Source organism: Meleagris gallopavo, chromosome 29 (genome assembly GCF_905368555.1).
Source record: "Meleagris gallopavo chromosome 29, MGAL_WU_HG_1.1, whole genome shotgun sequence".
Taxonomy (NCBI): Eukaryota; Metazoa; Chordata; class Aves; order Galliformes; family Phasianidae; genus Meleagris; species Meleagris gallopavo.
Genome location: NC_139432.1, coordinates 210,102 through 235,194, shown reverse-complemented (window position 1 = coordinate 235,194; position 25,093 = coordinate 210,102). Strand labels below are relative to the sequence as shown.

The 25,093-nt window shown below is 51.5% G+C and overlaps 2 pseudogenes and 3 gene segments (V, D, J or C); all 5 read left to right on the top strand.

Moving 5' to 3' along the window:
- Positions 1-909: 909 nt before the first annotated feature.
- LOC146542523 (immunoglobulin heavy variable 5-51-like) lies at positions 910-1,846 on the top strand. The segment is given in 2 exon segments: positions 910-1,252; positions 1,378-1,846. Coding segments are annotated over 2 exon segments (612 nt in total).
- A 186-nt stretch (positions 1,847-2,032) lies between these two features.
- LOC146542522 (T cell receptor alpha variable 5-like) lies at positions 2,033-4,830 on the top strand. The segment is given in 2 exon segments: positions 2,033-2,978; positions 3,727-4,830. Coding segments are annotated over 2 exon segments (402 nt in total).
- A 12,137-nt stretch (positions 4,831-16,967) lies between these two features.
- Positions 16,968-17,698, top strand: LOC104917151 (immunoglobulin heavy variable 3-21 pseudogene; annotated as a pseudogene).
- Positions 17,699-20,770: 3,072 nt separating this feature from the next.
- Positions 20,771-21,500, top strand: LOC146542521 (Ig heavy chain V region 914-like). The segment is given in 2 exon segments: positions 20,771-20,822; positions 21,163-21,500. Coding segments are annotated over 2 exon segments (390 nt in total).
- Positions 21,499-24,871, top strand: LOC146542520 (uncharacterized; annotated as a pseudogene).
- The last annotated feature ends 222 nt before the right edge of the window (positions 24,872-25,093 follow it).

Below are 25,093 nucleotides of genomic sequence, written 5' to 3'. Positions count from 1 at the left end.
AAAATCATCTCCTACTTTTCCCTTCTCTCCCTCTCTGCCTTTCTCTTCTGGCCCAGCAGCTGCCACCCATACAGATTGCAGCTATCCCTGCAGTCCCACAATTCAGCCTTGCCAACAGAAAGAAGCAGATCCTGTCAAAATCACAACACTGACATTGAATATCTCTTAAAAATAGCATTAAGGGAATACTGACTGATACATATGGGCTGTGGTCTTCTGTGTTCTCCTGGCACAGCCAAAGATCACACTTGCAACCATTCAGCTCAGCTTTGTGTACAGTGAGGGACTTAGGAACCCTTTATGTTGACAGGACTGGAGAAATACGATGCATCTTTTCCCAATGGCTCCATGGGTCCCTCACCCTGCGCAGCCACAACAGACTGCTCCCTGTTCCTCTCAGCAGGGGCACAGCACAGGATCTGCTCTGGCCTACAAGCTCAGAGCTCCTTCCAAAACCACCTTCCTTTGCCCAGGAATCAACACCTTTCTGCAGGACAAAGGACAGGGAGCCTTCTCTCCTGCTGTTTTGTATCCATTCCATGTTGGCAGCCTGGAACCTTCCCTGCAGAGCTGCTCACCTTTACTTTCTTCTTGCAGATGCCGTGGGGCAGACCATTGTCAACCAGCAAGAAGGACAGGTCACAGTGGAGGAGAGAAACACCTTCCAGACCACCTGCACATACCAGACACCTTACTTCTATGGCTTGTTTTGGTACCAGCAGAAGAAAGGCCAAGCTCCCCAGCTGGTCACATATCAGACAGCAGCAGGCTCCAAGCAGAACGGCCGTTTCAGCACATGGCTGAAGACCACCGAGAAATACAGCCTCCTGCGGCTGGCAGAAGTCGAGCTGTCTGACAGCGCCTTGTACCTCTGTGCTGTGCGGGACACCGTGGTGCAGGGAGCTTCCTTGGCCGTGCCAGAACCGCAGTGAGGGAGGGGGTGTGTCTGTTGGAGGCGGAGCTCTGGGGAAGGGGCCCTCAGCTCTCCCCTGGCAGCGCTGCTTCCCCTGTGCTCACAGAGATCTGCAGCCCAGCATCCTCTTCCCGATGGGAACCACTCGCAGCCCGGAGCAAGCCCGCGTGACGCCGGCGCAGGGCGCAGCCCCGGGGCGGAGCTGGCGGCGGCGAGGAGGAGGTGCCGCGGGCGGAGCAGAGCCGGGGCTGGCGGGGGCAGCGCGGCGCGGACGGCGGAGCGGCGGGATGCGGCAGTGCCGGGCCGCGGGGCTGGCGGGGCTGGCCGCGGTGCTCCTGGGTGCGCGGGGCCGCCGCCGGCGGGGCCGGGCTGCGGGGGGCCGGGATCGCGCTCATCTCTGTCCGTGCTGCTTCTTCCTGATCTCTCTTCTTTCTATTGAGTTTTTCTTGTTTTCTTCTCGGCAGTGGCTGTGAGCAGAGCCCAGGTGCAGCAGAAGCCGTCGGCAGTGACCAGCGAGGGCACCGCAATCAGCATCACCTGCTCGCACCCTAACATTCAGTCTTACGCTGACATCTACTGGTACCGTCAGTTCCCGAGCCGGGGCCTCGCATTCATCGGGTTTATTTACAAAGGCTCCAAGGAGGTGCGGGACCCGGCGGGGCAGCTGTCGGTGTCGGCAGACCGCCGCTCCAGCGCCTTGCGGCTCGCCCGGCCCCGGTACGGGGACGCGGCGGTGTATTACTGCGCTGTAGACCCACGGGAAGCGAAGCCGGGGCTGCGGCCGGGCACGAACCGCGGCGGGCGGCACAGTTCGGTCCGCAGGGGGCGCTGCTGGTGCTCGAAAGCTTCTACCCAGCCCAGTGTTCAATGAGAGGCTCGCGATTGCTTTCCAAGAGCATGAGTTTTTTTAACAGGATTTCATCTTGCCCTAAACACAGCACCTTTGGTATAGAGATGATTTCCGCACTTGATGCTCATTCTAATGACCCCTTTTGGCAACTCATTTCCTGCCACAGTGCTAATTTATCCACACAGGGTCCTCAAAGAGAAGTGCTGGTGGGCACCTCACTGCCTTTGAGAGGCATTAAAAATATTCAGCTTTAGTGCTCAGCTGAGTCGGGGGGTTTCTGCAGCCCATGTTGAATCAGAAGGCTATGTGCGCATATACCTGACAGCTGAGCAGAAGGTTGTGGTTAGAAGTCCTTTTCTGCCAGAGCTGGAGAGTGTCTCTCTCTCTCTTTGCGGGGCTTTCTGCAGTAGGAGCTGTGCATGGAGATCTTTCCCTTGTAGAACCTGGTCCATGCCCTGGGAATGGGGAATGTTGGAGAGAAAGTTGACATCTGTTTGTAGGTTCCTTTGTGTCTAGGGATACAGAGGAGAAGGGCAGTAGAAGCAATCCCTTATTCATTGGCAGCAGAGGTAGATGCAGGTATCTGAGTCTGGCTGAGTTTTGGATGGCAGGGGTAGCTCACTGAGGACACTTACTCTTTGCTGGGACTGGCTATGTGCATCAGGAAGGGCAAAGTGGGGGAAGTACATAGCGGTCACTTTTGGGACTTTTTACCGTATCACTGACTAAGTGACCTTCACAACCAGCAAAATCAGCTGTGGCCTGACCACACAAGGCAGTTGTACTTGAAGATCTCTGTAGGTCCCCTTCAACCATTCCGTTCCATGTAAGAAGCTCCCAAAGCTGAGAAGTCTGTGTCTGACCATAGGTAACCCTCACCACAGAACAGATTGATTTGATTTTTTTCTTGAGAGGTTTAACCACCAGTTCCTCTTCACTCTTGAGATCCTTACTGTGGAAGAGGTGTGCTCCTTTGGAGCAGCAGAGAGAGCTTTGCTCCACCCCTGCTGTTGAAGTCTAGATGCTGCTTATAGGTGGCAGAGAGAGAAGCTGAGAACTTGCCAGATTGAGCTCTCTCGTTCCAAGCACTGTGTGATACCCAGTGAAGGCAAGAGTGTGACATGGTCCTGCTTTTTCTGACAGCCTTGATGGGACTGACAGACTTCGGTGAGATGCGATATTCTGAGGGGGAAGACTGGGGCAAGATAGCACTCCGTCATTTCTGGAGGGGGAGGGGAATATAAATGCTATCGCCCTGGTAGAACTGGAAATATTTTCTGTAGGTATAGCAGGGCTTGCAGGTGGGTACAGCAAATAATTTGGCAGATGTCAGAAGCAATGACAGTATGGAGATGAATAAGTCTCTGGCCTTCTTTTTTGCAGATACCTGGCATATTACATGCACTATTCGTAGGTATATATGGTGAAAGAAGGATTGCTGCTAGGGAACAGACCAGAATAGTAGATAGGAGTTTGTGTCCTCCTGGATGTACTGGAGAAAATGCTGTTAGTCTGTGTGGAGATGTGTATAATCCTTGATAGAGCAGGAAAGAAGGCTGAGTCCATGCAAGAACTTAGATGTGGCTCAATGAAAAAGCTTGGACAGAATATGTAGGATGAAGTATGCAGTAAATTTCACAGTAAGAAATCACAAAGTGAGGTGGGACATAGCTCACCTCTTCTGCCAAAAGAAATAAAGGGTTAATACAGCTCAGGAATTGACAGAACAGATGGACTCAGAGCCTGGAGTGATAAAACAGGTAAGCTGAAAGGTATAAGTAGCGAAAGAAAAGTGCATGTGTACTTAGCTCAGGATTTTACAGCCTGTGAACAGTGAAATGTAGAGTAGAGACAGTGAGCAGGTTGGTACAGTGATAGATGCATGAGAGAGAGACAATATATAGGATAGGTATATAGTCAAGCTGTGCTGAAATGTCTTTCTGGCTTTACAGGTCATGCACAGAAATAGCCGTTCAGATAGGACACGAGACAAGACTGCACTGCAATTTCTCCACCAGCAGCTCGGTTTTCTACATCTACTGGTACCAGCAGCACCTAACCCAGGCCCCTCAGCTACTGCTGTGGGTGAATGCATTCAGGCCTCGTATGAGTTCTGGGAGGTTCTCCTCTGTGCTTTCTATGGAGAACTCCCATGTGCTTCTCCATGTGCGGGATGTCAAGTTTCAGCACAGAGCTGTCTACTTCTGTGCACTGAGCACACACTGGTGCCTGCAGCATGCAGCTGTGTACAGGAAGGTGTGGGTGCTCTGAGAAGCAGTTGCTTCTCACCACCGTTCACATGTAGCTCTGAGCTCATCCTGCCCAGCAAGGATACATGGGGCTTAGAGTGACGCTGTCTCTGCCTACGCAACCTGTGCAACAGGGACAAGTATCATTAAGAACATACTGTTTTGTTTTTTACAGATATGTCCAAGCTCATGGGAAATGAGTAAAGAACCCAGCAAAGCTCTCCTGGGTTTAAGGAGAGAGACTAACCATCAGAAATGCTTATTGAGGGTTGCTACTTTGGGGCATGGGAGTGAGTATTAACAAGACATATTGACCTTCTTGTCCTTCTGCTGTGCTTTGCACTGTCTCTGCTAACTATTCCTGTCAGGAAAGGGAGCTCTTTCTGGGAGACATTCCTACACTTCTCAGAATCACAGAACATCCTGAGTTGGAAGGAAACCATGAAGATTATCAAGTCCAAGCCTTGGCTGCACAGAGGACCTTCCAGAATTCAAACCATATATCTGAGAGCATTGTCCAAATTGTCGGGGCCACGATGAAAAACCAGGGACCTTTACTCTTGTGGCTTTAACTGCAAGGCAAAACACCACGAGGAGGAAAACTTTCTTTTCTGCCTAACAGCTTTCAGCTAAGCCCTCAGCATGTGAGGAAGCTCCATTGTCCTGAGACTGAGGAAGACTTTCTGTTCGCTGCAGGGAGGTGTTCATACTTGCACTCTGCTCTGGAGAACCACCAGTGAATGGCTGGGGAAGTGTTCCCATGTCCCTGAATCTGTGCTGGTTTCTCTGCCCAACAGAAAACTGATAGTCATCCCAAATCTGAGGACTCTTTTTTTCTGTCTGCACACAGTACTCCTTTCATGCTGTCTGTTTGGTGACACAACTAACCACCCCTAAACAGTAGCAGTGGTGGAAGGAGACAGTACTAGTCATGGTGGCTTAAACATGAATTTAGTTGGATTTTGATTCCAGCAGGAGGAAATGTGCAAGTGTTTGAGCTGGGAACTTCCAAGGTCAAATACAGAGCATGCATCCAGAGGAAGGATAAGTCACAAGGAGGGACAGGATGGGCTGAATAGGAGGGCTGAAGGAAGGAGGAACTTGAAACAGATAGCCCATGCCTGCAATAGTGTAGAAGTACATGGCTAGACCCAGTCCCACTGCTGGAAGGATCAAGGAGCTTGTAGTTTGGGTGTTAGCAGCATGGTTTTGATTCTTCCTCATGCTTGAGAATTATCCAAGTGTGTGAGGAAGAGGTCAGGGTTTTGTAAGAAAAGGACTACAACTGGAAGAACAAATAGTAAATGTGATGGAGGGCACCACTAACTCATTCCAAATTACATTTTAAATGTTTATTTCTCCCCATCTTGCACCTGATAGCGATTGTTCATTAGGTTAATCTCTCTCCCTTCCTTCACAGTGGTGTCTCCTCATATATGCCGAAAGGCAATGTCAATCCTTAGCATTGCTGGAGGTGTTGAGGGGCACACTATGTAGCCTGAACAGTCACTGAAAAGTGCAGACAAAGATCGTGAGTTACCCTGCCAAATTAACATGCTCACACCTTCTGTTCTTCCTCAACTCTGTTTGGATTGGAGAGGTGGAAACGCTGCAGAGAGCTCCAGTGAAGATTATTCCCAATGGCCTTCTGCACTGTATCTGACACTGCCTCCTGCTGTGAATGGCTCACTTTGCCCAAAGTCTGACTACAGAATAGCAGAGAAAATTACTGGTCAGTTATTTCCTCTGTCAATTGTCAGAAAGGGGTAGTCTACCCACCATAGGTGTTCCTCAGATAGGCTTGACTCAATAGAGAATAGTTCCTTTGGGGAGGGATAATCTGCAATTTCCTGAGACTCAGATATAAAGGGATGAGGTGTGTGCAAGGGACTCATATTGTCATGGTGCTGGAAAACATGACAAGAGGAGGAAAAGAGAACTAGGAACTAACCTGCAAGGGGTACTAGATGGACTGGATCCTTGCTGGGAATGTCTGGCAGCCTCCATGCCATGGATTATCCATGAAGAGGAAGACTTTGCCTTAAATTAGTCCTACTCCTGGGTCCCATTTGGTGAGTTTTGTATTGATGATACTCCAAAGTATATATTATAGCCTTGCATGATATTAAGTAATCATAAGTAATCATAATCATACTTTACTAGTGAGAATTTGCAGTTACCTGCAAATAATCAGAGATCTCTATGACCTTGTCATTCTGGGCAAAGACCAGCATGGACACACTACCTTACTGATCAACTATATTGGGTCACACCCCAACATACAGTCAAACAAGTACATCTACTGCTACCATCTACTCCCAGGCCAAGGGCCCATATTCACTGTGAGCAATTTTTGAGAGTCCCAAGATATGCTGGACCTATCAGGGCAGCTGTTGGTGGCAAACAGTGGTCCAGTGTCCTCTGGCTCATCTAGCTCTAGCACAGGGATGTGGTGGAGTAACTCTACATCCTGGGAGTCTAAAGGACGAGGTCAGAGTTCCTTCCAGGGCAGAAGAACATTCTGACCCCGGCACAGCTTGTCCCATCTGCTTTGCAGAAGCCCTGGTTCCCAGCACTAGAGTATGCCTCTGCACATTGCTGTGCACCAGCATCAAACACTCACTACTGTGTTATCTTTCCTTTACACTGCAGCCCCTAGTCAGCCTTGTCACTTTGTAGTATGGGCAACAGGGTGGGGGAAATGCAGAAACTGGGGAGAACAGTGAGCAGAGGATGGTGAGCAATCATGTTGATATGGGCAGTTGTGGGATCCTTGTCAGTTTTTTACAAGTGCTGCACCAAAACAACTCCTTCCCATCACCACTCTCCAGGTTTTCACATCAGTCAGGCAGTCTGTCACAAAATCCTTGAAACAAAATCCCTTTTTCTTCTGGTAGAGTACTACCAGATCTGCAGAGAGCAACAGCTGCTTTGTCCACAGGATATTCACTGCCTGGCTGGATTTTGACTGAGGGTCTGTTCTTTACAGGGCAGACCTCATCTTGCACAAGAAGAATACTGCCTTGGCTGACAGATTGCTGCAGAATTAGATGTGCAGTGATGAAAGGGCCTCTTTACTTCAGATACAAATTACTCAACAAAATGAAGATTGTGGATCTGCCAGGAAGATGGAAGGAAAGGCATGGCCCTGAGGTCTAGTTTTCAGTGCTGGGGTTGTTCCTCAACAGTTCTCTACCCATAGGCTCTGAACTTGAGGATTTTGTCTCCTACTTCTTTCCTAATCCTGATCCTGATCCTATTCCTTTGTGCCATGCCAACAGCAGCTAGGAAGCACCAAGTTCTCCCTGTGTCCTGCACAGGTGCATTACAGTGCTGCAGATGGGGCTGCATATACTCCTGCTCTACAGATCTGTCAGCCTGCTCTGCTGCAGCCAGTGCTAAGACTCACCAAAATCAGGTCTCTATTCTCTTGTTACAGGAATTGATACATTCATCTATTAAAACACCTTCCTTTCTCCTTCATCATCTTCTCCCTGTGTCTCCAGATACTCATGTGTGGAGAGTTGCTGAACTGCTACTTCCAGAATTACAGAAGTTAAACTAGGAGAAACACAGAACCTTTATAAAAGAATGCTACACCCATGTTTCTGAAAACTTTGAACATTACAAAGTACCGCTGTGCTTTCAAAAGCTCTCCCACCAACAAATAGCACACAAAAGAATATACACTCTACAATGAAGGGCAGATGCTCCTTTGTAGAATAAATCTTACGACTGGAGAGAGAAACCTGGAAAAATGTGCAGGAAGTCACTGAGACTCTCTTCATCCTCTGCTGCCAAGACAAGCAAAGGCAAGATGTCAATGGGCTTTAGTCTTGCCCTTCCCATCCTGAAGGTGTGACCCCTAATGCACACCCCAGCAGTCTGCAGGATGTCACTGACAAAAGCACCTTATTATGCAGAATGCTTAAGAGTCTTTTGAAGGGCTGGGATTTTGGAGCTCAGAAAGATGATCTTCATCACCTCTTTGCCAGCATGTGTCCTACTAATCCACTAAGGTGTGTATATTCATGAGCTTTCTATTGTGTCCCAAGGTTTCTAACTGGGTATGTGGAGGTCTGTGCTGAGAAAATGACAAAATAAGGGAGAAATGCAGAGGGGTGATGAAGGAACATATCTGGACTTTCTGTGAAAGACAGGAAGGTTTGAGGACATAAACATGAAGTAAGTGAGAGAAAGAAGCAAGCTGCTTTGCGAACGTATGTCTGCCTGTGTTGCAGGTGTCACTGGAGGCAGCCCCAAAAGGAATTCTTCTCTGAGATGTCAACCACAATTGAGCAGTGCTTCTGCCCTGCCAGTACACCACTGAGGACAGTTACAGGACTTTGAATTTCTTTTGGTACCACCAGCTTCTGGGAAGTTCCTTCGAATATGTCCTGGAAGCATTTGGATCTTCAGGGGATAATGAGTTTTGTGATCACCAGTTTTCTGTGATGGTCTATGAAAATAAAACACCCCCCTTAGAAACAGCAAATGTTTCTTTCCAAGATGCTGCAGTTTATTCTTGTGGTGTGAAACACCACGATGAGCTAAACCCTGTTTTCACCCATGCAAAATCTGCATCACTATAAACAGCACTAGAGAACAAGCTCTGCAAAATCTACGTTGGCGGTGCTTTCATCCCTGAAATAATTCTTTTCTTGACATAAGAACAGTTCCAACATCTTCTCCCACCCCAACACCTCTCTGCATTTCTGTAGAGGTGTTCAGACTATGGACTACAGGACTGTTTGCAGATAAACCAACAACACTCATATCTTCCCCCATGTCCCACTTCAAACTGGGGCAGTGCCCCTGGCCAGGCACTTTGGAAGGACGGAGGATATTGGTGTCTATGTCTGTCCTGGACCAGGGGTGCTGGAGTGGTTGGGGAATGTTACCCCTTCCCCTATGTGTGCTCAGCTCCTCATAGCTCCTCGGGTTCTCTTTCTGCAGGGGTGTAAGCATAACTGAGTTGTTGAGGCTGGTGGTGGCCAAAGAGCACCTGGGGTACTCTATGCTCCTTTCCTGTCAGAGATATGGCTTCACCTTGATAAATCATCACTTTTGGTAGTACCAGCAGGTACTCAGTGGCAGTCTTGAGAGCATTTCTTATACCAGCTATGATTCTTCAACCATTCAATACTTGCTGGGAGTAAAAGACAGAGTCTTCCAAGGACAATTCTCTGTCCGTGGCATCTCTTCTTTTGTGTGCTCTGCACCCTGAGACTCAGCTTGCTACTTTTGCCTGGTTTGCACAGCCATGGGAAATCCAACTGGACTTCAACAAAAATCTGATTCCATGCCTTTTGTAAATGTGCCACAGGAAGTAGCAGTCCTCAGCCTTAGCCTACAATGCCTCTAGGCGTCGTCTTGATTTAACCCTGACAGGCAGCTAATCACTATAGAGCTCCTTGCTCACTCCTCCCACGATGGATGGGGAACACAATAAAAAAAATGAAAAGGAATAGAATTCTTGGAAATAAAAAGAGTGCATGCTGTCAAAGCAAAATAAACTAAAATAACTGACTACCCATCAGCAGGAAGATATTCCACCATTTCTAGGAAAGCAAGACTTCGTTATGCCATACAAATGCCATAGCTCTGAATGTTCCCCTTTCTTCCATCTTTTTTTTTTTTTTTTCCCAGATTTTATTATTGAACATGGCATTATATTCTGTGGAATGTTTCTTTGGTCATTTGGAGTTATCTGTCCTGTCTGTGCCCCCAACGAACTTCCCATGGACGATAAATCTACTCACTGGCAGAGCAGTGCAAGAAACAGAAGGCCTTGATCCCGTGTTAGTGCTGCTCAGCAACAACAAAGCATCAGAGTGTTATCAACAGTCTTTTTGTTACAAATCCAAAAGATAGCAACATGCAAGATACTCTGAAAAAAATTAACTGTATCCCAGCCATAACTTGTACAGGAGACAGGGGCACAAAGAGTGAAGGCCTCATAGACAACAGCAGTGTCAGAAGAATGGCAAGGTCAGCCTGAGTGCAACAGAAAGGGGTGCACGGAATTCCTGCTTAAGGGAAATCCACGTGTTGGGCTTATGTGGCAAGATTTTAGTAAAGAATATAACTGTAGGGATGACCCCTGTGAGGAGAGTCCAGAAGTTGTCCCATGTTAGGGAAGAGCCAGTTCCAGTCAGCTGAGAAAGGAACCTGCTGCTGACCAAAACTGAGCCAATAAGCAATGCAATGTGTGAGTTCACAAACTGTGCCATAGAATCATAGTTTCAGATGGAAGGGACACTCATCCCCAGGTGTAAGGCTCTACACTTGCCCTTGTTGAATATTCCTCTCCACACAACTCTCCAGCATCTCCAAGTCTCACTGGATGAAAGCACAATATTCTGGTGTGTCAGCCATACCTGTCAGCTTTGTATCATCAGAAAACTTGCTGAGGATGGACTCTATCCCTCCTAGGTCACTGATGAAGATGTTAAACAAGTCTGGACCAAGAAGTGATGCACAAAGCAAATGCTTACTGCTTGCTGACAGTGCCCAAGCAGCAGCTCTGGACAACTCTCAGTTTCACTGTTCAACATGACATAATATGGTAGGGAATATCACTTTGACTGGTTTAGGTCAGCTGTCCCAATTCTGTCCTCTCTCAGCTTCCTGTGCAGCCTCAGCCTTTTTTTCTGGCAGAACAATCTGAGAAGCCAAACAGTCCTTGACTTAATGTAAGCACTGCTCAGAAACATCTAAAACACCTGTATGTCATCTAAAACACCTGTGTCATCAACATGATTCTCATCTTAAATCCAAAACACAGCACTATGTCAACCACTAGGATGAAAGTTAACTCTATGCTAACTGAAACCAGGACATTTTGCTCACAAGGAGCTCCTTTCACGATATCCACCCAGCAGAAAACTCTACATCCCTTGTGATATCTACAGCCACAGGAACAAACATAGCTACTCAGACAGCCAGCTGATGTACTATTTTTGGACTTCACCCAAGCTTTCAATGTTGTTTCTAACATTATCCTTCTGGACAAAATGTCCAGCATAAAACTAGGCAAAAACCATAATGTAATGGGTGAATAACTGGCTGATTGACTTGCTGGCACAAAGTGTTATAATTAATAGACTTACATCAGGCTGGTGACCAGTAACCAGTGGGGTTCTCCAGGGCCCCATTTTAGAACCAGCTCTCTGTAGTGCTATTATAAGAGATCTGAATACAGGACTTGACTGCATGCTAAGTTTGTAGATAATACTAAAATGAGAGAAGCTGTTGACTCTCTTGAAGGTACAGAGGCCTTGCAGAGAGATCTTGGCAAATTAGATTACCAGTTGCATGAAGTTTAACAGAAGCAAGTGCAGGATTCTGCACCTGGGACAGAGCAACCCTGGATATACATACAGAATGAGGGATGAGAGGCTGGTAAGCAGCTTCTCAGGAAGGATTCTGGGAGTTCTGGTTGACAGAAATTGAATCTGAGTCAACAGTGTGCCATAGCAGGATACAGCATGCACTGTATCCTGCAGTGCAGCAGGCACAGCACTGCTAACCGGTCAAGAGAAAGTGATTGTCCCAGTCTACTCTGTGCTGTGTGGCCTCACCTCAACTGTGTGCAGTTTTGCATGTCACACTATAAGAAGAACATTAAACTATTAAAGAGCATCCAAAGGAGGGCAACAAAGATGAGAAAGGGTCTAGAGGGAAAGGGGGATAAGCTGAAGTCATGTTGTTTTTTTCAACCCAGAGGAGAGACCTGGGGGGAATCTCAATGCAGTCTATAGCTCTCTCATGAGGGAGAGTGGAGGGACAGGTGCTGATCTCTTTGGTGACAGTAATAGGACCCAGTGGAAGCTCAAATTAAATATTAGGGACACCTTGCTCTGCAAGAGGGGGAATAGGCACTGGAACAGAATACCCAGGGAAGCAGTCACAGCACCAAGAAGCACTTGGGCTTTGCCTTCACATGTATGGTTTGCAGTACGGTTTTGAGTAGCTCTACATGGAGCCGGGCATTTTATTTGATGATCCTTTCGACTTCCTTCCAACTCAGGGCATTCTATTATTCACTGCCTTCCAATCAACCCATTTCTCCAGACTGTGCAAGTCCCTCTGGGCAGCAGAAGAACACACTGGTGTATCTGCCACTCCTCAAAGGCAGCGAGCAACAGAGAAACTTCTCCCTCCGTGCAAGGAGAGGCTGCGGGCCGAGAGCCGTCGTGCACGGAGGGCTGCGCGGGGATCAGCCCAGGGCCCGGAGCCTCCGAGTGCCGGGGCGCCGCGCTCCGCCTCTGCCCCCCGCGCTGCCCCGCGCCCCGCCCCGCGCCCGCCCCGTCCTCCGCCGAAGGGGCCGCGGGGCCGGGCGGAGGGGAGAGGGGAGGAGAGGAGAGGAGAGGAGAGGAGAGGAGAGGAGAGGAGAGGAGAGGAGAGGAGAGGAGAGGAGAGAGAGGAGAGGAGAGGAGAGGAGAGGAGAGGAGAGGAGAGGAGAGGAGAGGAGAGGAGAGGAGAGGAGAGGAGAGGAGAGGAGAGGAGAGGAGAGGAGAGGAGAGAGGTGGGCGCTGCCCCGCCGGGGCCCGACGAGGGGCGGCCCGAGCGCGGCCCCGCTCCGCTCCTGTCCGCCTCCCGGGCAGACGGCGGCGGCGCGGCGGGGCGCGATGGCGGCCGGGCTGGGGCCGTGGCTGCTGGCCTTGGCCTTGGGGCCGGCAGGTGAGAGGCGGGCACGGAGGACGGCGAGGCCGGGGCCGGGCGCGGCTCCTGCTGCTGCCCCGCGGGCGCGCGGAGGCCCGGAGCTCGGCTTCGGTGCCGGGGAGCGGCTGTTGTGCGTGGCACAGGGAGGCTGTGTGGGGACACGGATGCTGCGGGAGCGGCCCTGGCTGAGCCCCGCGGAGGAGGGCGGCTGGGGCAGCGGCCCTGGCCTGGGGCTGCGGCAGCAGAGGATGTAGACATCTCTTTGCCCTGCGAGTGTCAGAGTGGCTGGGGAACATCTTCCTTCCATGGATGTGCAATGCCTGCCTCCTGATGCTGTCCTTCTACAGGAGTGTGTGCACAGTGGAGACTGGAAGCATCTGGCGGAGGTGTGCGAGCACCTGGGGAGTCCGTGCATCTGTCCTGCCAGGGATATGGCTTAAGATTGGCAGGTGTTTGGTGGTACCGTCAGGCACCCGGTGGTCATCTCAAGTGGCTGTCTGACATCAGCACCAGCTCCTATGTTAGATCCAGCCCTGAGGTGGAGGGTCGAGTGAAAGGCTCCCGAGATGATTCCCGATCTATAATCTCTCTGTCCTTGCATAACCTGCGCCCTGAAGACTCAGCACACTACTTCTGTGCTTTTCACACGGGAACAGGAAATCCTGCAGATCTCTGACAAAAACCCCTTCTTGACACAGCCAGGGCTGCAGGAGCCACAGCGCTGGAAGGTTCTGGTGGGGCTTTGCGCTGCTCGTGGGGAGGGATGGGATGTCACAGCACACCACAGATGACCCCATCCTTCCTGCAAGAGCTCTTTTTCCATCACCACTGCTTCCCTCCTCTGGAGTCCCAAAAGCAGTGTTGTAAAGTGCGGATTATGGGGATTATGTGCAGCATATATATGCAGCATATATTATTAAAACATTGACCACTCTACCTTCCTGCCCTCAGCCCATTCTGGATTGACTGGTTCTTGGTTTTCTTCCTTGCTTGGGGACTCAAAAATAGTTGTGTTCTAGCAACAGCCTTGCCTGCTTCCAGCAACAGCTGTGAGCCATTCTTTCCATGTATCAGTCAGCAAAGCCATGGGTAAATAAATATGTCTGATGGTTTCAGGTGCATTTCTGAGTCCTCCTCAAAGGCTTACTTAGATGATTGCCATGGGTTGAGAGTTCGTAGGTAAGGGAATTTGTCCAAGAGAATTGGTTGGCAGTTAAACACTACTTCTGCCAAGATCAATTCATGCCTAAGAGTAAGAAACTGAGAAAATTGTCAGGAGGCTGCCTGGAGAAAGGAGCACACTGGTGAACTGAGAGGCAAGAAGCGTAGGAAATGTGGGAAAAGGGCCTGTCCACGTGAGAGGAATATGGAAGTGCTGTCAGTTTCTGCAAGGGTTCAACAAGGGCTACCAGTATTTAAATCTTGCAAAGGAGTTCATGGATAACATGAACAGTTTTTGAATTTTGTCAGTATAAAAGACTAGGGAATATGTTGGTCCACTACCGAGAGAGGTGAGTGCCCTGGTAACAGAGGATGCTGAGAAAGTGGTGATACTGAATGCATTTGTTGGTTCAGCCTTTCCCACTAAGACTGCCGCTAGGGAATTGCAGTGCCCTTGGGTATCCTGATGGAGAACAGGTTGGCCATGAGCCAGCAGTGTGAATTTGTGGCCAAGAAGGCCAGTGGTATCCTGGGATGCATTCAGAAGAGTGTGGCCTGCAGGTCAGTGGAGGTGATCCTCCCCCTCTCCTCTACCCTGGTGAGGCCACATCTCATGTACTGTGTCCAGGTAGAATCGTAGAATCACCGAGTTTGGAAAAGGCTTCCAAGATCATCCAGTCCCACCATCCACCTACCACCAATATTCCCCACTGTATCATGTCCCTTAGTACTAATTTAAATGTTCCTTGAGCACCTCCAGGGATGATGACTCAGCCACCTCCCAGGGGAGCCAGTTCCAGCACGTGATCACTCTTTTGGAGAAGAAATGTTTCCTAATATCCAACCTGAACCCCCTCTGGTGCAACTTTAGCCATTCCCTCTAGTCCAATCTCTAGTTATGCTGGAGTAGAGGCCAAACTCCACCTCGCCACAGCCTCCCTTCAGGTTGTTGTAGAGCGCTGTAATGTCTCCACTGAACTTCCTCTTCTCCAGACTAAACAATCACAGTTCCCTCAGCAGCTCCTCACAAGTTTTGTGCTCCAGACCCCTCACCAGCTTCATTGCCCTTCTCTGCACACACTTCGAGGCCTCACTGTCTTTCCTTTAGTGAGAGGCCCAAACTGAACACAGCACTCAAGTCACGGCCTCACCAGAGTAGAGTACAGGGGGATAGTCATTTCCCTACTCCTGCTGGCAACACTATTTCTGCCACAAGCCATGATGCCATCCATTGTCTTTCTTGGCCACCTGGGCACACTGCTGGTTCATGTTCAGCCAAGCGTCAGCCAACACCCCTATGTCTGCTTCTCCCACACATTTTTCCAGCCATTCTGCCTCAAGCCTGCGGCATACCATGGGGCTTCCCTGTTAAAAATTGACTGGGATCTTCCAGAAAGAGTCCAGCGGGGGGCGATGGAGATGCTGAAGAGCCTGGAGCACCTGCCATATGAGGAAAGGCTGAGAGGCCTGGGTTAGTTCACCCTGGAGAAGAGAAGACTTGGAGGCGATCTGATCCGTGTTTTTAAACATCAGAAGTACGGGAGGCAATTGAAATTGGCCAGATTCTTTTGATGAGGACGTAGTGATAGGACACGGAGCAGCGGCCAACAAATGTTACGTAGGATATTCACACAAATATGCAGAAGAACTTCTTTACAGTGAGGATGACAAAGCTCTGAAAAGCTTGCCCAGAGACTCTGTAGAATCTCCTCTGGAGATATGCAAGACCTGTCTGGATGCGTACCTGTCCTGAACGAGGCACTTTTATTTCATATTCACATCACAGTCACACCAGAAATCAACCTGGACTTTCCTGACCTGTGTGTCCCAGAAACACCATTCCTTCTACCAGAACAGAATTACAGTTAGCTTTCCCTCATTAGATGGTACTTGCAATCTGGACTGGCCGGCGTTAAAGATTGGAACTTCAGAGAGCCTACAAACAGGAGGGGAATCAACTCTTGGAAAGGAGTGATAACTGCAGGGCAAGGGGAAATGTTTTAAGTTGAGAGAGGGAAGATTTAGGTTGGATGTCAGGGGGAAGTTCTTTCCTATGAGAGTGGTGAGGTGCTGGAACAGCTGCCCAGAGAGGCTGTGGATGCCCCGTCCATTCCTGGAGGTGTTCAAGGCCAGATTGGATGGGGCCCTGGGCAGCCTGGTCTAGTATTAAATGTGGAGGTTGGTGGTCCTGCATGTGGCAGGGTGGTTGGAGATTCATGATCCTTGAGGTTCCTTCCAACCCTGGCCATTCTGTGATTCTGTGATTCTGTTTTGATGAGGAACAAGCAAGGACAGATACATGTATCCCAGTCGTGGTGCCCAAAAATGTCTAAGAAAGGACAGGGATGTGACTGAAGTAATGTAAGGAGAGGAGGGGCTGAGATGGTGCAGCCAAGTCAGGTGAGGTCTCAGGGTCAATCCTGAGCCTAGCATGAGCCAAGTAGCGTAGGAAGGATGAGAGGGAATAGAGCAGAGCAGCAAGGGTCAAGACAGAGGATCTGTGAATAGCTGAATGAGCGAGCATGGGGCAAACGATTTCGAGAGGGGTTTTTGCATGGTGCCTCGTGGTGCTATGTCAGGGGTGGGGAGGGAGGCCACGGAGGGATGTCTGCAGAGCTCGAGGTGGCACGTGCAAGCAGAGGCTGCGGGCCGAGAGCCGTGCGTGGGGGCAGCCGCGCTGTGTCCAGCCTCGGCCCAGGGCCCGTCGTGCACGGAGGGCTGCGCGGGGATCAGCCCAGGGCCCGGAGCCTCCGAGTGCCGGGGCGCCGCGCTCCGCCTCTGCCCCCCGCGCTGCCCCGCGCCCCGCCCCGCGCCCGCCCCGTCCTCCGCCGAAGGGGCCGCGGGGCCGGGCGGAGGGGAGAGGGGAGGAGAGGAGAGGAGAGGAGAGGAGAGGAGAGGAGAGGAGAGGAGAGGAGAGGAGAGGAGAGGAGAGGAGAGGAGAGGAGAGGAGAGGAGAGGAGAGGAGAGGAGAGGAGAGGAGAGGAGAGGAGAGGAGAGGAGAGGAGAGGAGAGGAGAGGAGAGAGGTGGGCGCTGCCCCGCCGGGGCCCGACGAGGGGCGGCCCGAGCGCGGCCCCGCTCCGCTCCTGTCCGCCTCCCGGGCAGACGGCGGCGGCGCGGCGGGGCGCGATGGCGGCCGGGCTGGGGCCGTGGCTGCTGGCCTTGGCCTTGGGGCCGGCAGGTGAGAGGCGGGCACGGAGGGCGGCGAGGCCGGGGCCGGGCGCGGCTCCTGCTGCTGCCCCGCGGGCGCGCGCAGGCCCGGAGCTCGGCTTCGGTGCCGGGGAGCGGCTGTTGTGCGTGGCACAGGGAGGCTGTGTGGGGACACGGATGCTGCGGGAGCGGCCCTGGCTGAGCCCCGCGGAGGAGGGCGGCTGGGGCAGCGCCCCTGGCCTGGGGCTGTGGCAGCAGAGAAGAGGTTCACAGCTCATGAATTTATGATCTGTGGGCATTGAAGTGGCTGGGGAACGTCCTCCTACCGAATTGGATGTGCCATGCCTGCCTCCTGATGCTGTCCTTCCACAGGAGTGTGTGCACAGTTGAGACTGGAAGCATCTGGCGGAGGTGTGCAAGCACCTGGGGAGTCCGTGCGTCTGTCCTGCCAGGGATCCGGCTTCAGCTTCAGAAGTTTTACTGTTCGGTTGTACCGTCAGACACTTGCTGGCCATATTGAGTGGCTGTCGTTTATCGATGCCACCTCATATATTATAAGATTGAGCCTAGACTTGGAGGGTCGAGCCTCAGTCTCTCGAGACAATTCCCGATCTGTGTCCTATCTGTCTCTCCGCGCCCTGCGCCCAAACGACTCAGCGCACTACTTCTGTGCTGTTCACACGAGAACAGGAAATCCTGCAGAGCTGTAACAAAAAATCTCCTAAAAACAGCCACAGATCCTGGAACCCCAGGACTGGCAGGGGCTGGAATGCCTCTGGGCTGCTCCTGCACAGTGAGGAGACATCACTGCACACCACAGGTGACCCCGTCCTTTCTGCCAGGTCTTCTATCACTTCTCCTGAGTCACAAAATCAGTGATGTGACCTGAGGATTATATTCACAGTATTTCTGTTCACGCTATCAGCTTGACCACTTTTCCTGCCTTCCTTCCTGCAGCATGTCTGCACCTGCTTTTTGTTTCCTTCCCTCTGTATTCCTTTACTATGATCTATAGCATATGTATTTCCATCATCATCCCAATTTCATTTCATTTAAATTGACAAAATACGTATGTACGAGCAAATAACACAGAGAACAAAACAACTTTCGCTTCATTCGTCTCTGGCCATTTCCCTCATGGGAGAACGAAACAGTGGATCAGAACTCTGCTCTCGCTCCATAGCTTAGCTACATCTCACTCTCACCCCACTCACAATACCGGCTTAGTCAAAATGTAAGTTCGAAATTTCTTAGTTCGTAGTTCTAATTTCCTCAGAGGATATCCCAAATATTCTGATGGTATTAATGCAGATACACGGTACTGAACATTTACAACAGATGGTAATAGCAATTATATAACCTATAACTCCAGTTATCACAACTAGGAGAATCCAGATAACCATTTAACAGCATACCCACTATATCCAGTCCCCTTACCCCGCATACGACTTACAAGGTCCATTTGTGGGTGCTCCTCCAAGGAGCTGCTCGCCAGAGCCTACCACCCCAGCCGTCAACCAGCAAACCTGTGAGCTCACTCCCCAGGGGCAGCAGCAAGGCTATACCCTGCGTAGGACGTCTCCATACGTCTTACGGGTCCCCTCATTCCATACGCATAACTGGTCTGCCGATGGATGGTCCTTGTCTGCTCCCGCAGTGATCGGATGAGGAAGGGGAGTCCTTCCGAGAAATCTTGGGGCGCGCCAAAGGCGTCCCTCTTCTCAACCGGTCCTGCAGCCAAGCAGAGGATGCCCCATCTGGGGTGCCAAATTGACGTGCGGAATCAAACTCTGTAACCCAAGTAAGATTACAAAGCAGGTACGGTTTATTCAGTGCTGCACGGACGCCGGGTGCAGGGCCATAGATCCGCCGAACTTGCACACCGTCTGGAAAAATCGTGCTACAGATATAGGCTGAACTAATACATAGTCAATAGTTTTCCTGGAATTCGGATACATATTCATCACACCCCCAAGAGTACATTAGCATGCAGACCCTCCCCTCTTGCATGTGCGTAGTGGGTCATGGGATGAAGATTTGTTGTCTTCCTCGCAAAGGCTCTGACCTTTCTCGCTGTAAACTCCTGGCCTTTTTGGGGGGGCGTCCCCCCACTCCGGTTTCTTCTTGCCCTGCGGACATCTAATCACCTCCCTGCCAAATGTCCTCGGGCTGTTCTCAAACCTTATCCTTATAGCCTTCATCCCCCTCACTATCCCAGACCCAGTGTCTGCCATCCCTTATTTTCTAACAAGCTTTCTTGCCTTGCCTTTCTCTTTTGAACAGACAGTAGCCATCCATCACAGCACTCCAGCTGTGCAAGCCATTCCACCACGTTTCTGTGATGGCGACTATATCGTAGTTTTCCAGCCTCACCATGGCCTCCAGCTATTCCTGTTTGTGACCCATGCTGCGTGCATTAGCGTAAAAGCACCTGAGCTGGGCCACCTTTTGAGTGGGAGAAGCCCTAATAGTCTCTTGACCCTACACAGGTGTTTGCCTAGCCACCAACTTCATGCATCGCCGAGCAGGGACCTTTTGCCATTGCCCTATGCCCCCTGCCCCAATTCTTCACCGATGTTGTTAGGGGGAGGAGTGGGCAGGGGGTTCAGTGTAGCAGGAACACTGTCTGCGTGCCTGTTCCCCTCTGTTACCTGTTTGTAAGGCGGTAGGGGGAGATGTGCTTCACGTGGAGCCTCAGCTGGCTGCCGAATCTCAGGGCCCATGGGGATTGGCACCACCAGTCAGTCTCCCTCTCACACTCCCTAATGCTGCTCAGCCTCTCCACCTCCTCCTTCAGGTCAAGCACAAGGCTGAGTATGTTATTCAGCACCTTGCATCTAACACAAGCGCTGTCTCCATCACCTTGCATTGCAAAGGCCAGGCCCTGGCACTCCCTGCAGCCACACACCTGTGCACTAGCATGTTGTAGTGGGATCTCTGTCAGAATTTGCACATTTTTCTTGGCCGAAGCCCTCCTTTTTTGTGTGCATGGCTCTTCAGGCTGCATCTCCACATTTTTGCTGGCAATAGCCTTCGGCCAGGGTGCAGCCATGGGCAAAGCAGCAGACTCACAAGCACTAGCTAAGGTAGCCTTAACGGGGACAGGACAGGGGAGCCCGGAGACTTCTGGTAGAGCACAGGCCGTCTAGATGGAGCTGTAACGAGGAGAATGGAGTTAAAGGCTTACAGTCTGATTTCTGCACGATGCCACGTCAGGGGAGAGGAGGGAGGCCATCCGGGAAGGCACGTGCAGGGAGAGGCTGCGGGCCGAGAGCCGTGCGTGGGGGCAGCCGCGCTGTGTCCGGCCTCGGCCCGGGCCCGTCGTGCACGGAGGGCTGTGCGGGGATCAGCCCAGGGCCCGGAGCCTCCGAGTGCCGGGGCGCCGCGCTCCGCCTCTGCCCCCCGCGCTGCCCCGCGCCCCGCCCCGCGCCCGCCCCGTCCTCCGCCGAAGGGGCCGCGGGGCCGGGCGGAAAGGAGGGGAAGGAGAGGAGAGGAGAGGAGAGGAGGAGGAGAAGGAGAGGAGAGGAGAGGAGAGGAGAGGAGAGGAGAGGAGAGGAGAGGAGAGGAGAGGAGAGGAGAGGAGAGGAGAGGAGAGGAGAGAGAGGAGAGGAGAGGAGAGGAGAGGAGAGGAGAGGAGAGGAGAGGAGAGGAGAGGAGAGGAGAGGAGAGGAGAGGAGCGGTGGGCGCTGCCCCGCCGGGGCCCGACGAGGGGCGGCCCGAGCGCGGCCCCGCTCCGCTCCTGTCCGCCTCCCGGGCAGACGGCGGCGGCGCGGCGGGGCGCGATGGCGGCCGGGCTGGGGCCGTGGCTGCTGGCCTTGGCCTTGGGGCCGGCAGGTGAGAGGCGGGCACGGAGGGCGGCGAGGCCGGGGCCAGGCGCGGCTCCTGCTGCTGCCCCGCGGGCGCGCGCAGGCCCGGAGCTCGGCTTCGGTGCCGGGGAGCGGCTGTTGTGCGTGGCACAGGGAGGCTGTGTGGGGACACGGATGCTGCGGGAGCGGCCCTGGCTGAGCCCCGCGGAGGAGGGCGGCTGGGGCAGCGCCCCTGGCCTAGGGCTGTGGCAGCAGAGAGGAGGTTCACAGCGCAGTGTTTTTGGTCTATGGGCATTGGGGTGGCTGGGGAACGTCCTCCTACCGGATTGGATGTGCCATGCCTGGCTCCCGATGCTGTCCTTCTACAGGAGTGTGTGCACAGTTGAGACTGGAAGCATCTGGCGGAGGTGTGCAAGCACCTGGGGAGTCCGTGCATCTGTCCTGCCAGGGATCCGGCTTCAGCTTCAGAAGTTATCCTGTACTGTGGTACCGTCAGGCACTTGCTGGCCGTCTCGAGTGGCTGTCCTTCATCAGCGCTGGCTCATATACTGTTAGATTAAGCCCTGACTTGGAGGCTCGAGCCACGGTTTCTCGTGAGGATTCCCGATCTGTGTCCTCTCTTTCTCTCCACACCCTGCACCCACACGACTCAGCGCACTACTTCTGTGCGGTTGACACGGGAACAGGAAATCCTGCAGAGCTGTAACAAAAATCCCCTTGTTAGACACAGCCATGGCTGCAGAACCACAGGGCTGGCTGTTAGTGGAATGGCTCTGGGCTGCTCCTGCACAGTGAGGTGAAGGCAGTGTTGACCCTGTTGTTTCTGCAAGGTGTCCTTTCACTTTGTCACTCCTTTCATTCTCCTGAGGCACAAAAGCAGACGGATGCTGTGGGAGTGGCCCTGGCTGAGCGCTGAGTAGGAGTGTGAGAGCCACACTGCAGTTTTGGTGGTACCAAACCATCTGCAGCTCGAGATGGGGTTGGGAAAGCAAAAACATAGATGGAACTGAACTCAGCAAGGAATTCTAAAACTGTAAGAAGGGATTGTCTGCTTGGGTCAAGCCAATCCCAGATATGTATACAAGCTGAGAGAAGAACTCCTTGAGAGTAGCCCTGCTGGGAATGACTTAGAGGTTCTTGTTGATGAAAAACTGAATGTGAGCCAGCTATGTGCGCTCGCATCCCGGAGGGCTGATGGTATCCTGAGTTCCATCAGAAGAGGGGTGGCCATCAGGGCAAGGGAGGTGGTTGTGCCCATCTGTTCTGCCCTCCTGAGACCCCATCTGGAGTACTGTGTCCCAGTCTGGGGCCCCAACACAGGAAGAATGTGGAGCTTTTGCAGAGGGCGGAGACATGTGCAAGAGAAGTGATCCAAGGACTGGAGGGACTGTGCTATGAAAGCAGGCTGAAGGAGCTGGTCTTACTGGAAAAGAGAAGACCATGGGGAGACCCTCATTGCAGCCTTCCAGTATTTCAGGGGAGTTAATAAAAGTGAGGGAAATCAACTTCTTACACGGGTAGATAGTGATAGGGCAAGGGGGAATGTTTTTAAATGAAAGAATGGGAGATGTAGAGTAGATGTCAGGGGGAAGTTCTTTATTGAGAGTGTGGTGAGGTGCTGGAACAGGCTGACTAGAGATGTTGTGGAGTTGATTGAGGCCAGGTTAGATGGGGCCCTGGGCCATCTGATGTAGTACTTGATCTAGTGGCTGGCAGCCCTGCCTGTAGCAGAGAGGTTAGAACTTGATGACTCTGGAGGTCCCTTCCAACCCAAGGCATTCTATGATTCTATGATTTTCTGTCTGTTCCAGGCTGGGGCATTAGGGTGGCTGGGAAACTTCTTCCCTCCATTAGCTCTATTACACTGCAGCTCAGGGCGCTTTCGTTCTGCAGGGGTGTGTGCACAGCTCAGGATTGTGGAAGCTGGAGGTGGTCTGCGAGAACCTGGAGAGTCTGTGTCCCTCTCCTGCCAGGGCTTTGGCTCCAACTTCAAAAGTTACCATGTCTTTTGGTACCGTCAGGCATGCAGTGGCCATCTCCACTGGCTGTCTTATGCTAGCAGCTCCCCCTTTTACACTTCCTTCAGCCCCGAGATGGAGCATCGAGCCACAGCCTCTCGAGACAATGACCACGCTGTGGCATCTCTGTCTTTGTGTGCCCTGCACCCCCACGACTCAGCCCGCTACTTTTGTGCCGTTCACACAGGAACAGGAAATCCTCCTGAGCTTTAACAAAAATACCCCTTCTTGAACACTGTCAAGTCTGCAGGAGCCACAGGGCTGGCAGGCACTTGAGTGGCTCTGGCTGTTTCCTGGACAGTGAGGGGTCATTGCTGCACATCACAGATGGCCCTGTCCAGTCACCAAAACCTTCTTTCACTTCACCACTCCTTTCATTCTCCTGAGTCACAAAAGCAGTGTTGCAACCTGAGGATTATGTTTGGTGTATTTCTGGTCACCAAATCAGCTTGGCCACTCTGCCCCCCTTTCTACCTGCAGAGTATCTGGATCGACTCCTGGTTCCCTTCTTCCCTTGGGTACCCAAAAGCATTTGGGTACTTCTAGCAACAGCATTGCCTGCTTCCATCAGCAGCCATGGGCCCTTTCCATGAGTGTGAAAGGCTCTGGTATAGTTACAGGTGCATTTTGGAGTGATGAAATCCATAGAATGAGGTCTGTGGAGTTGCAGAGAGCAGGGCAAACAGAAGCCCTGCAATGCAGATAGGTTGCTCTGATAGCAATGCCTCGTCTTTGTTTCCATGGAAGCTACAAGAGATAGAAAGAGCACAGTAACACTAATTGATAGAGCAGATTCTCGGCTCCCGAACACTATTTTTCAACATAGTCACCACTATTAGCTGTGCATTTTACCAGCAGTTTACAGGAGCCGTCACTTCATGCTTGTAAATACCTGCACCAGTGGAGGCAGCCCACTGTTTCACAGCTGCCATGCTGGCACAGTTGACCAGGAAATGTTGCCCACACAGTTCATCTCTCACCAGTCTGAACAGATGGGAGAATGAAGGTGCCCAATCGGGACGATCTGTTGTGTGTGCCAGGACTGTAAAGTCAAAACGAGCTCTGTCCACCACAATTGGTTCCAATTGGTGTGGAGCCTAGCATGACGGTGTTGAAAGAGAAAGATAGTTGTCTTCTCTGACCTGATTCTGGAAATTCAAGCCTTCATCATTGTCAGTACTGAGACTGAGTGGTAAGAGTTGATGGATTGTCCAGGTCCTAGCAAATCCAGAAGGATCACCCCTTCCTTTCCTATCCCAAAACACAGTGCACATCGGTATGCCCGCTGAGCACCGTATCTTGAACTTCTTCTTTGATAGGGAATTCTCATGTTGCCACTCCATGGACTCTGGCACTTTTGACTCTGGCTCGTAGTCTTGACGCCACACCGCATCATTGGTAATGATGGGATCCAGGAAACTGACACCTGGAGCCTCATATGGGTTCAATTGTTTCTTGCTGATTGGCTTACTGTGTTCTTTCTGTTCCTGTGTGAGTGTTCATGGGACCACCCTGTGCAAAGTTTGCTGTATTGCACTGTTGACACCACTGTTTTCAATGCACTGAAGCAAACGTTCATCTCTACGTGCAGTTCCCTGGTCATAATCCACCGATTTGAACAGATGCACTGATCCAGACACTTTTCATTTTGTGTGTGACAGCCGTGCGTTGCCGTCCAGAACATGGCTTAACATTTAAGTCCCTATTGCCACTGCTGAAACGCAACACCCACTGCATCTGCTGTTTGGCCTTCCATTTCTGTGTCAGCGTGAATCAATGAATGTGAAGGGGGTGCAGTTTGTTCCACATGGAAACATCAAAATCCACACCTTAGCTTCGAGTGGCCTTGATTTGAAGAAGTAGGCCGCAGTATATTTCGTAAAGGGTTTTTGGAAATGGACGATTTGAGAAAGCAGATATACCATATATTTTAGTAGCGTACTTTTAGAAATGCTGGTGTTGAATTGTTTCATTATGTGATTAGTTCTCACTAGCAAAACTGTAATAGCTTTTAGATGTAGCTAATAGTTATGAGGTAGCATTACATACTAGAAAGCGTGTTGTACTGCTGTACTGTTTTGAAGAGAAACCCTCAGCGAAAGGGCGGCTGGGGCAGCGGCCCTGGCCTGGGGCTGTGGCAGCAGAGGATGTAGACATCTCTTTGTCGTGCGAGTGTCAGAGTGGCTGGGGAACATCTTCCTTCCATGGATGTGCCATGCCTGGCTCCCGATGCTGTCCTTCTACAGGAGTGTGTGCACAGTGGAGACTGGAAGCATCTGGC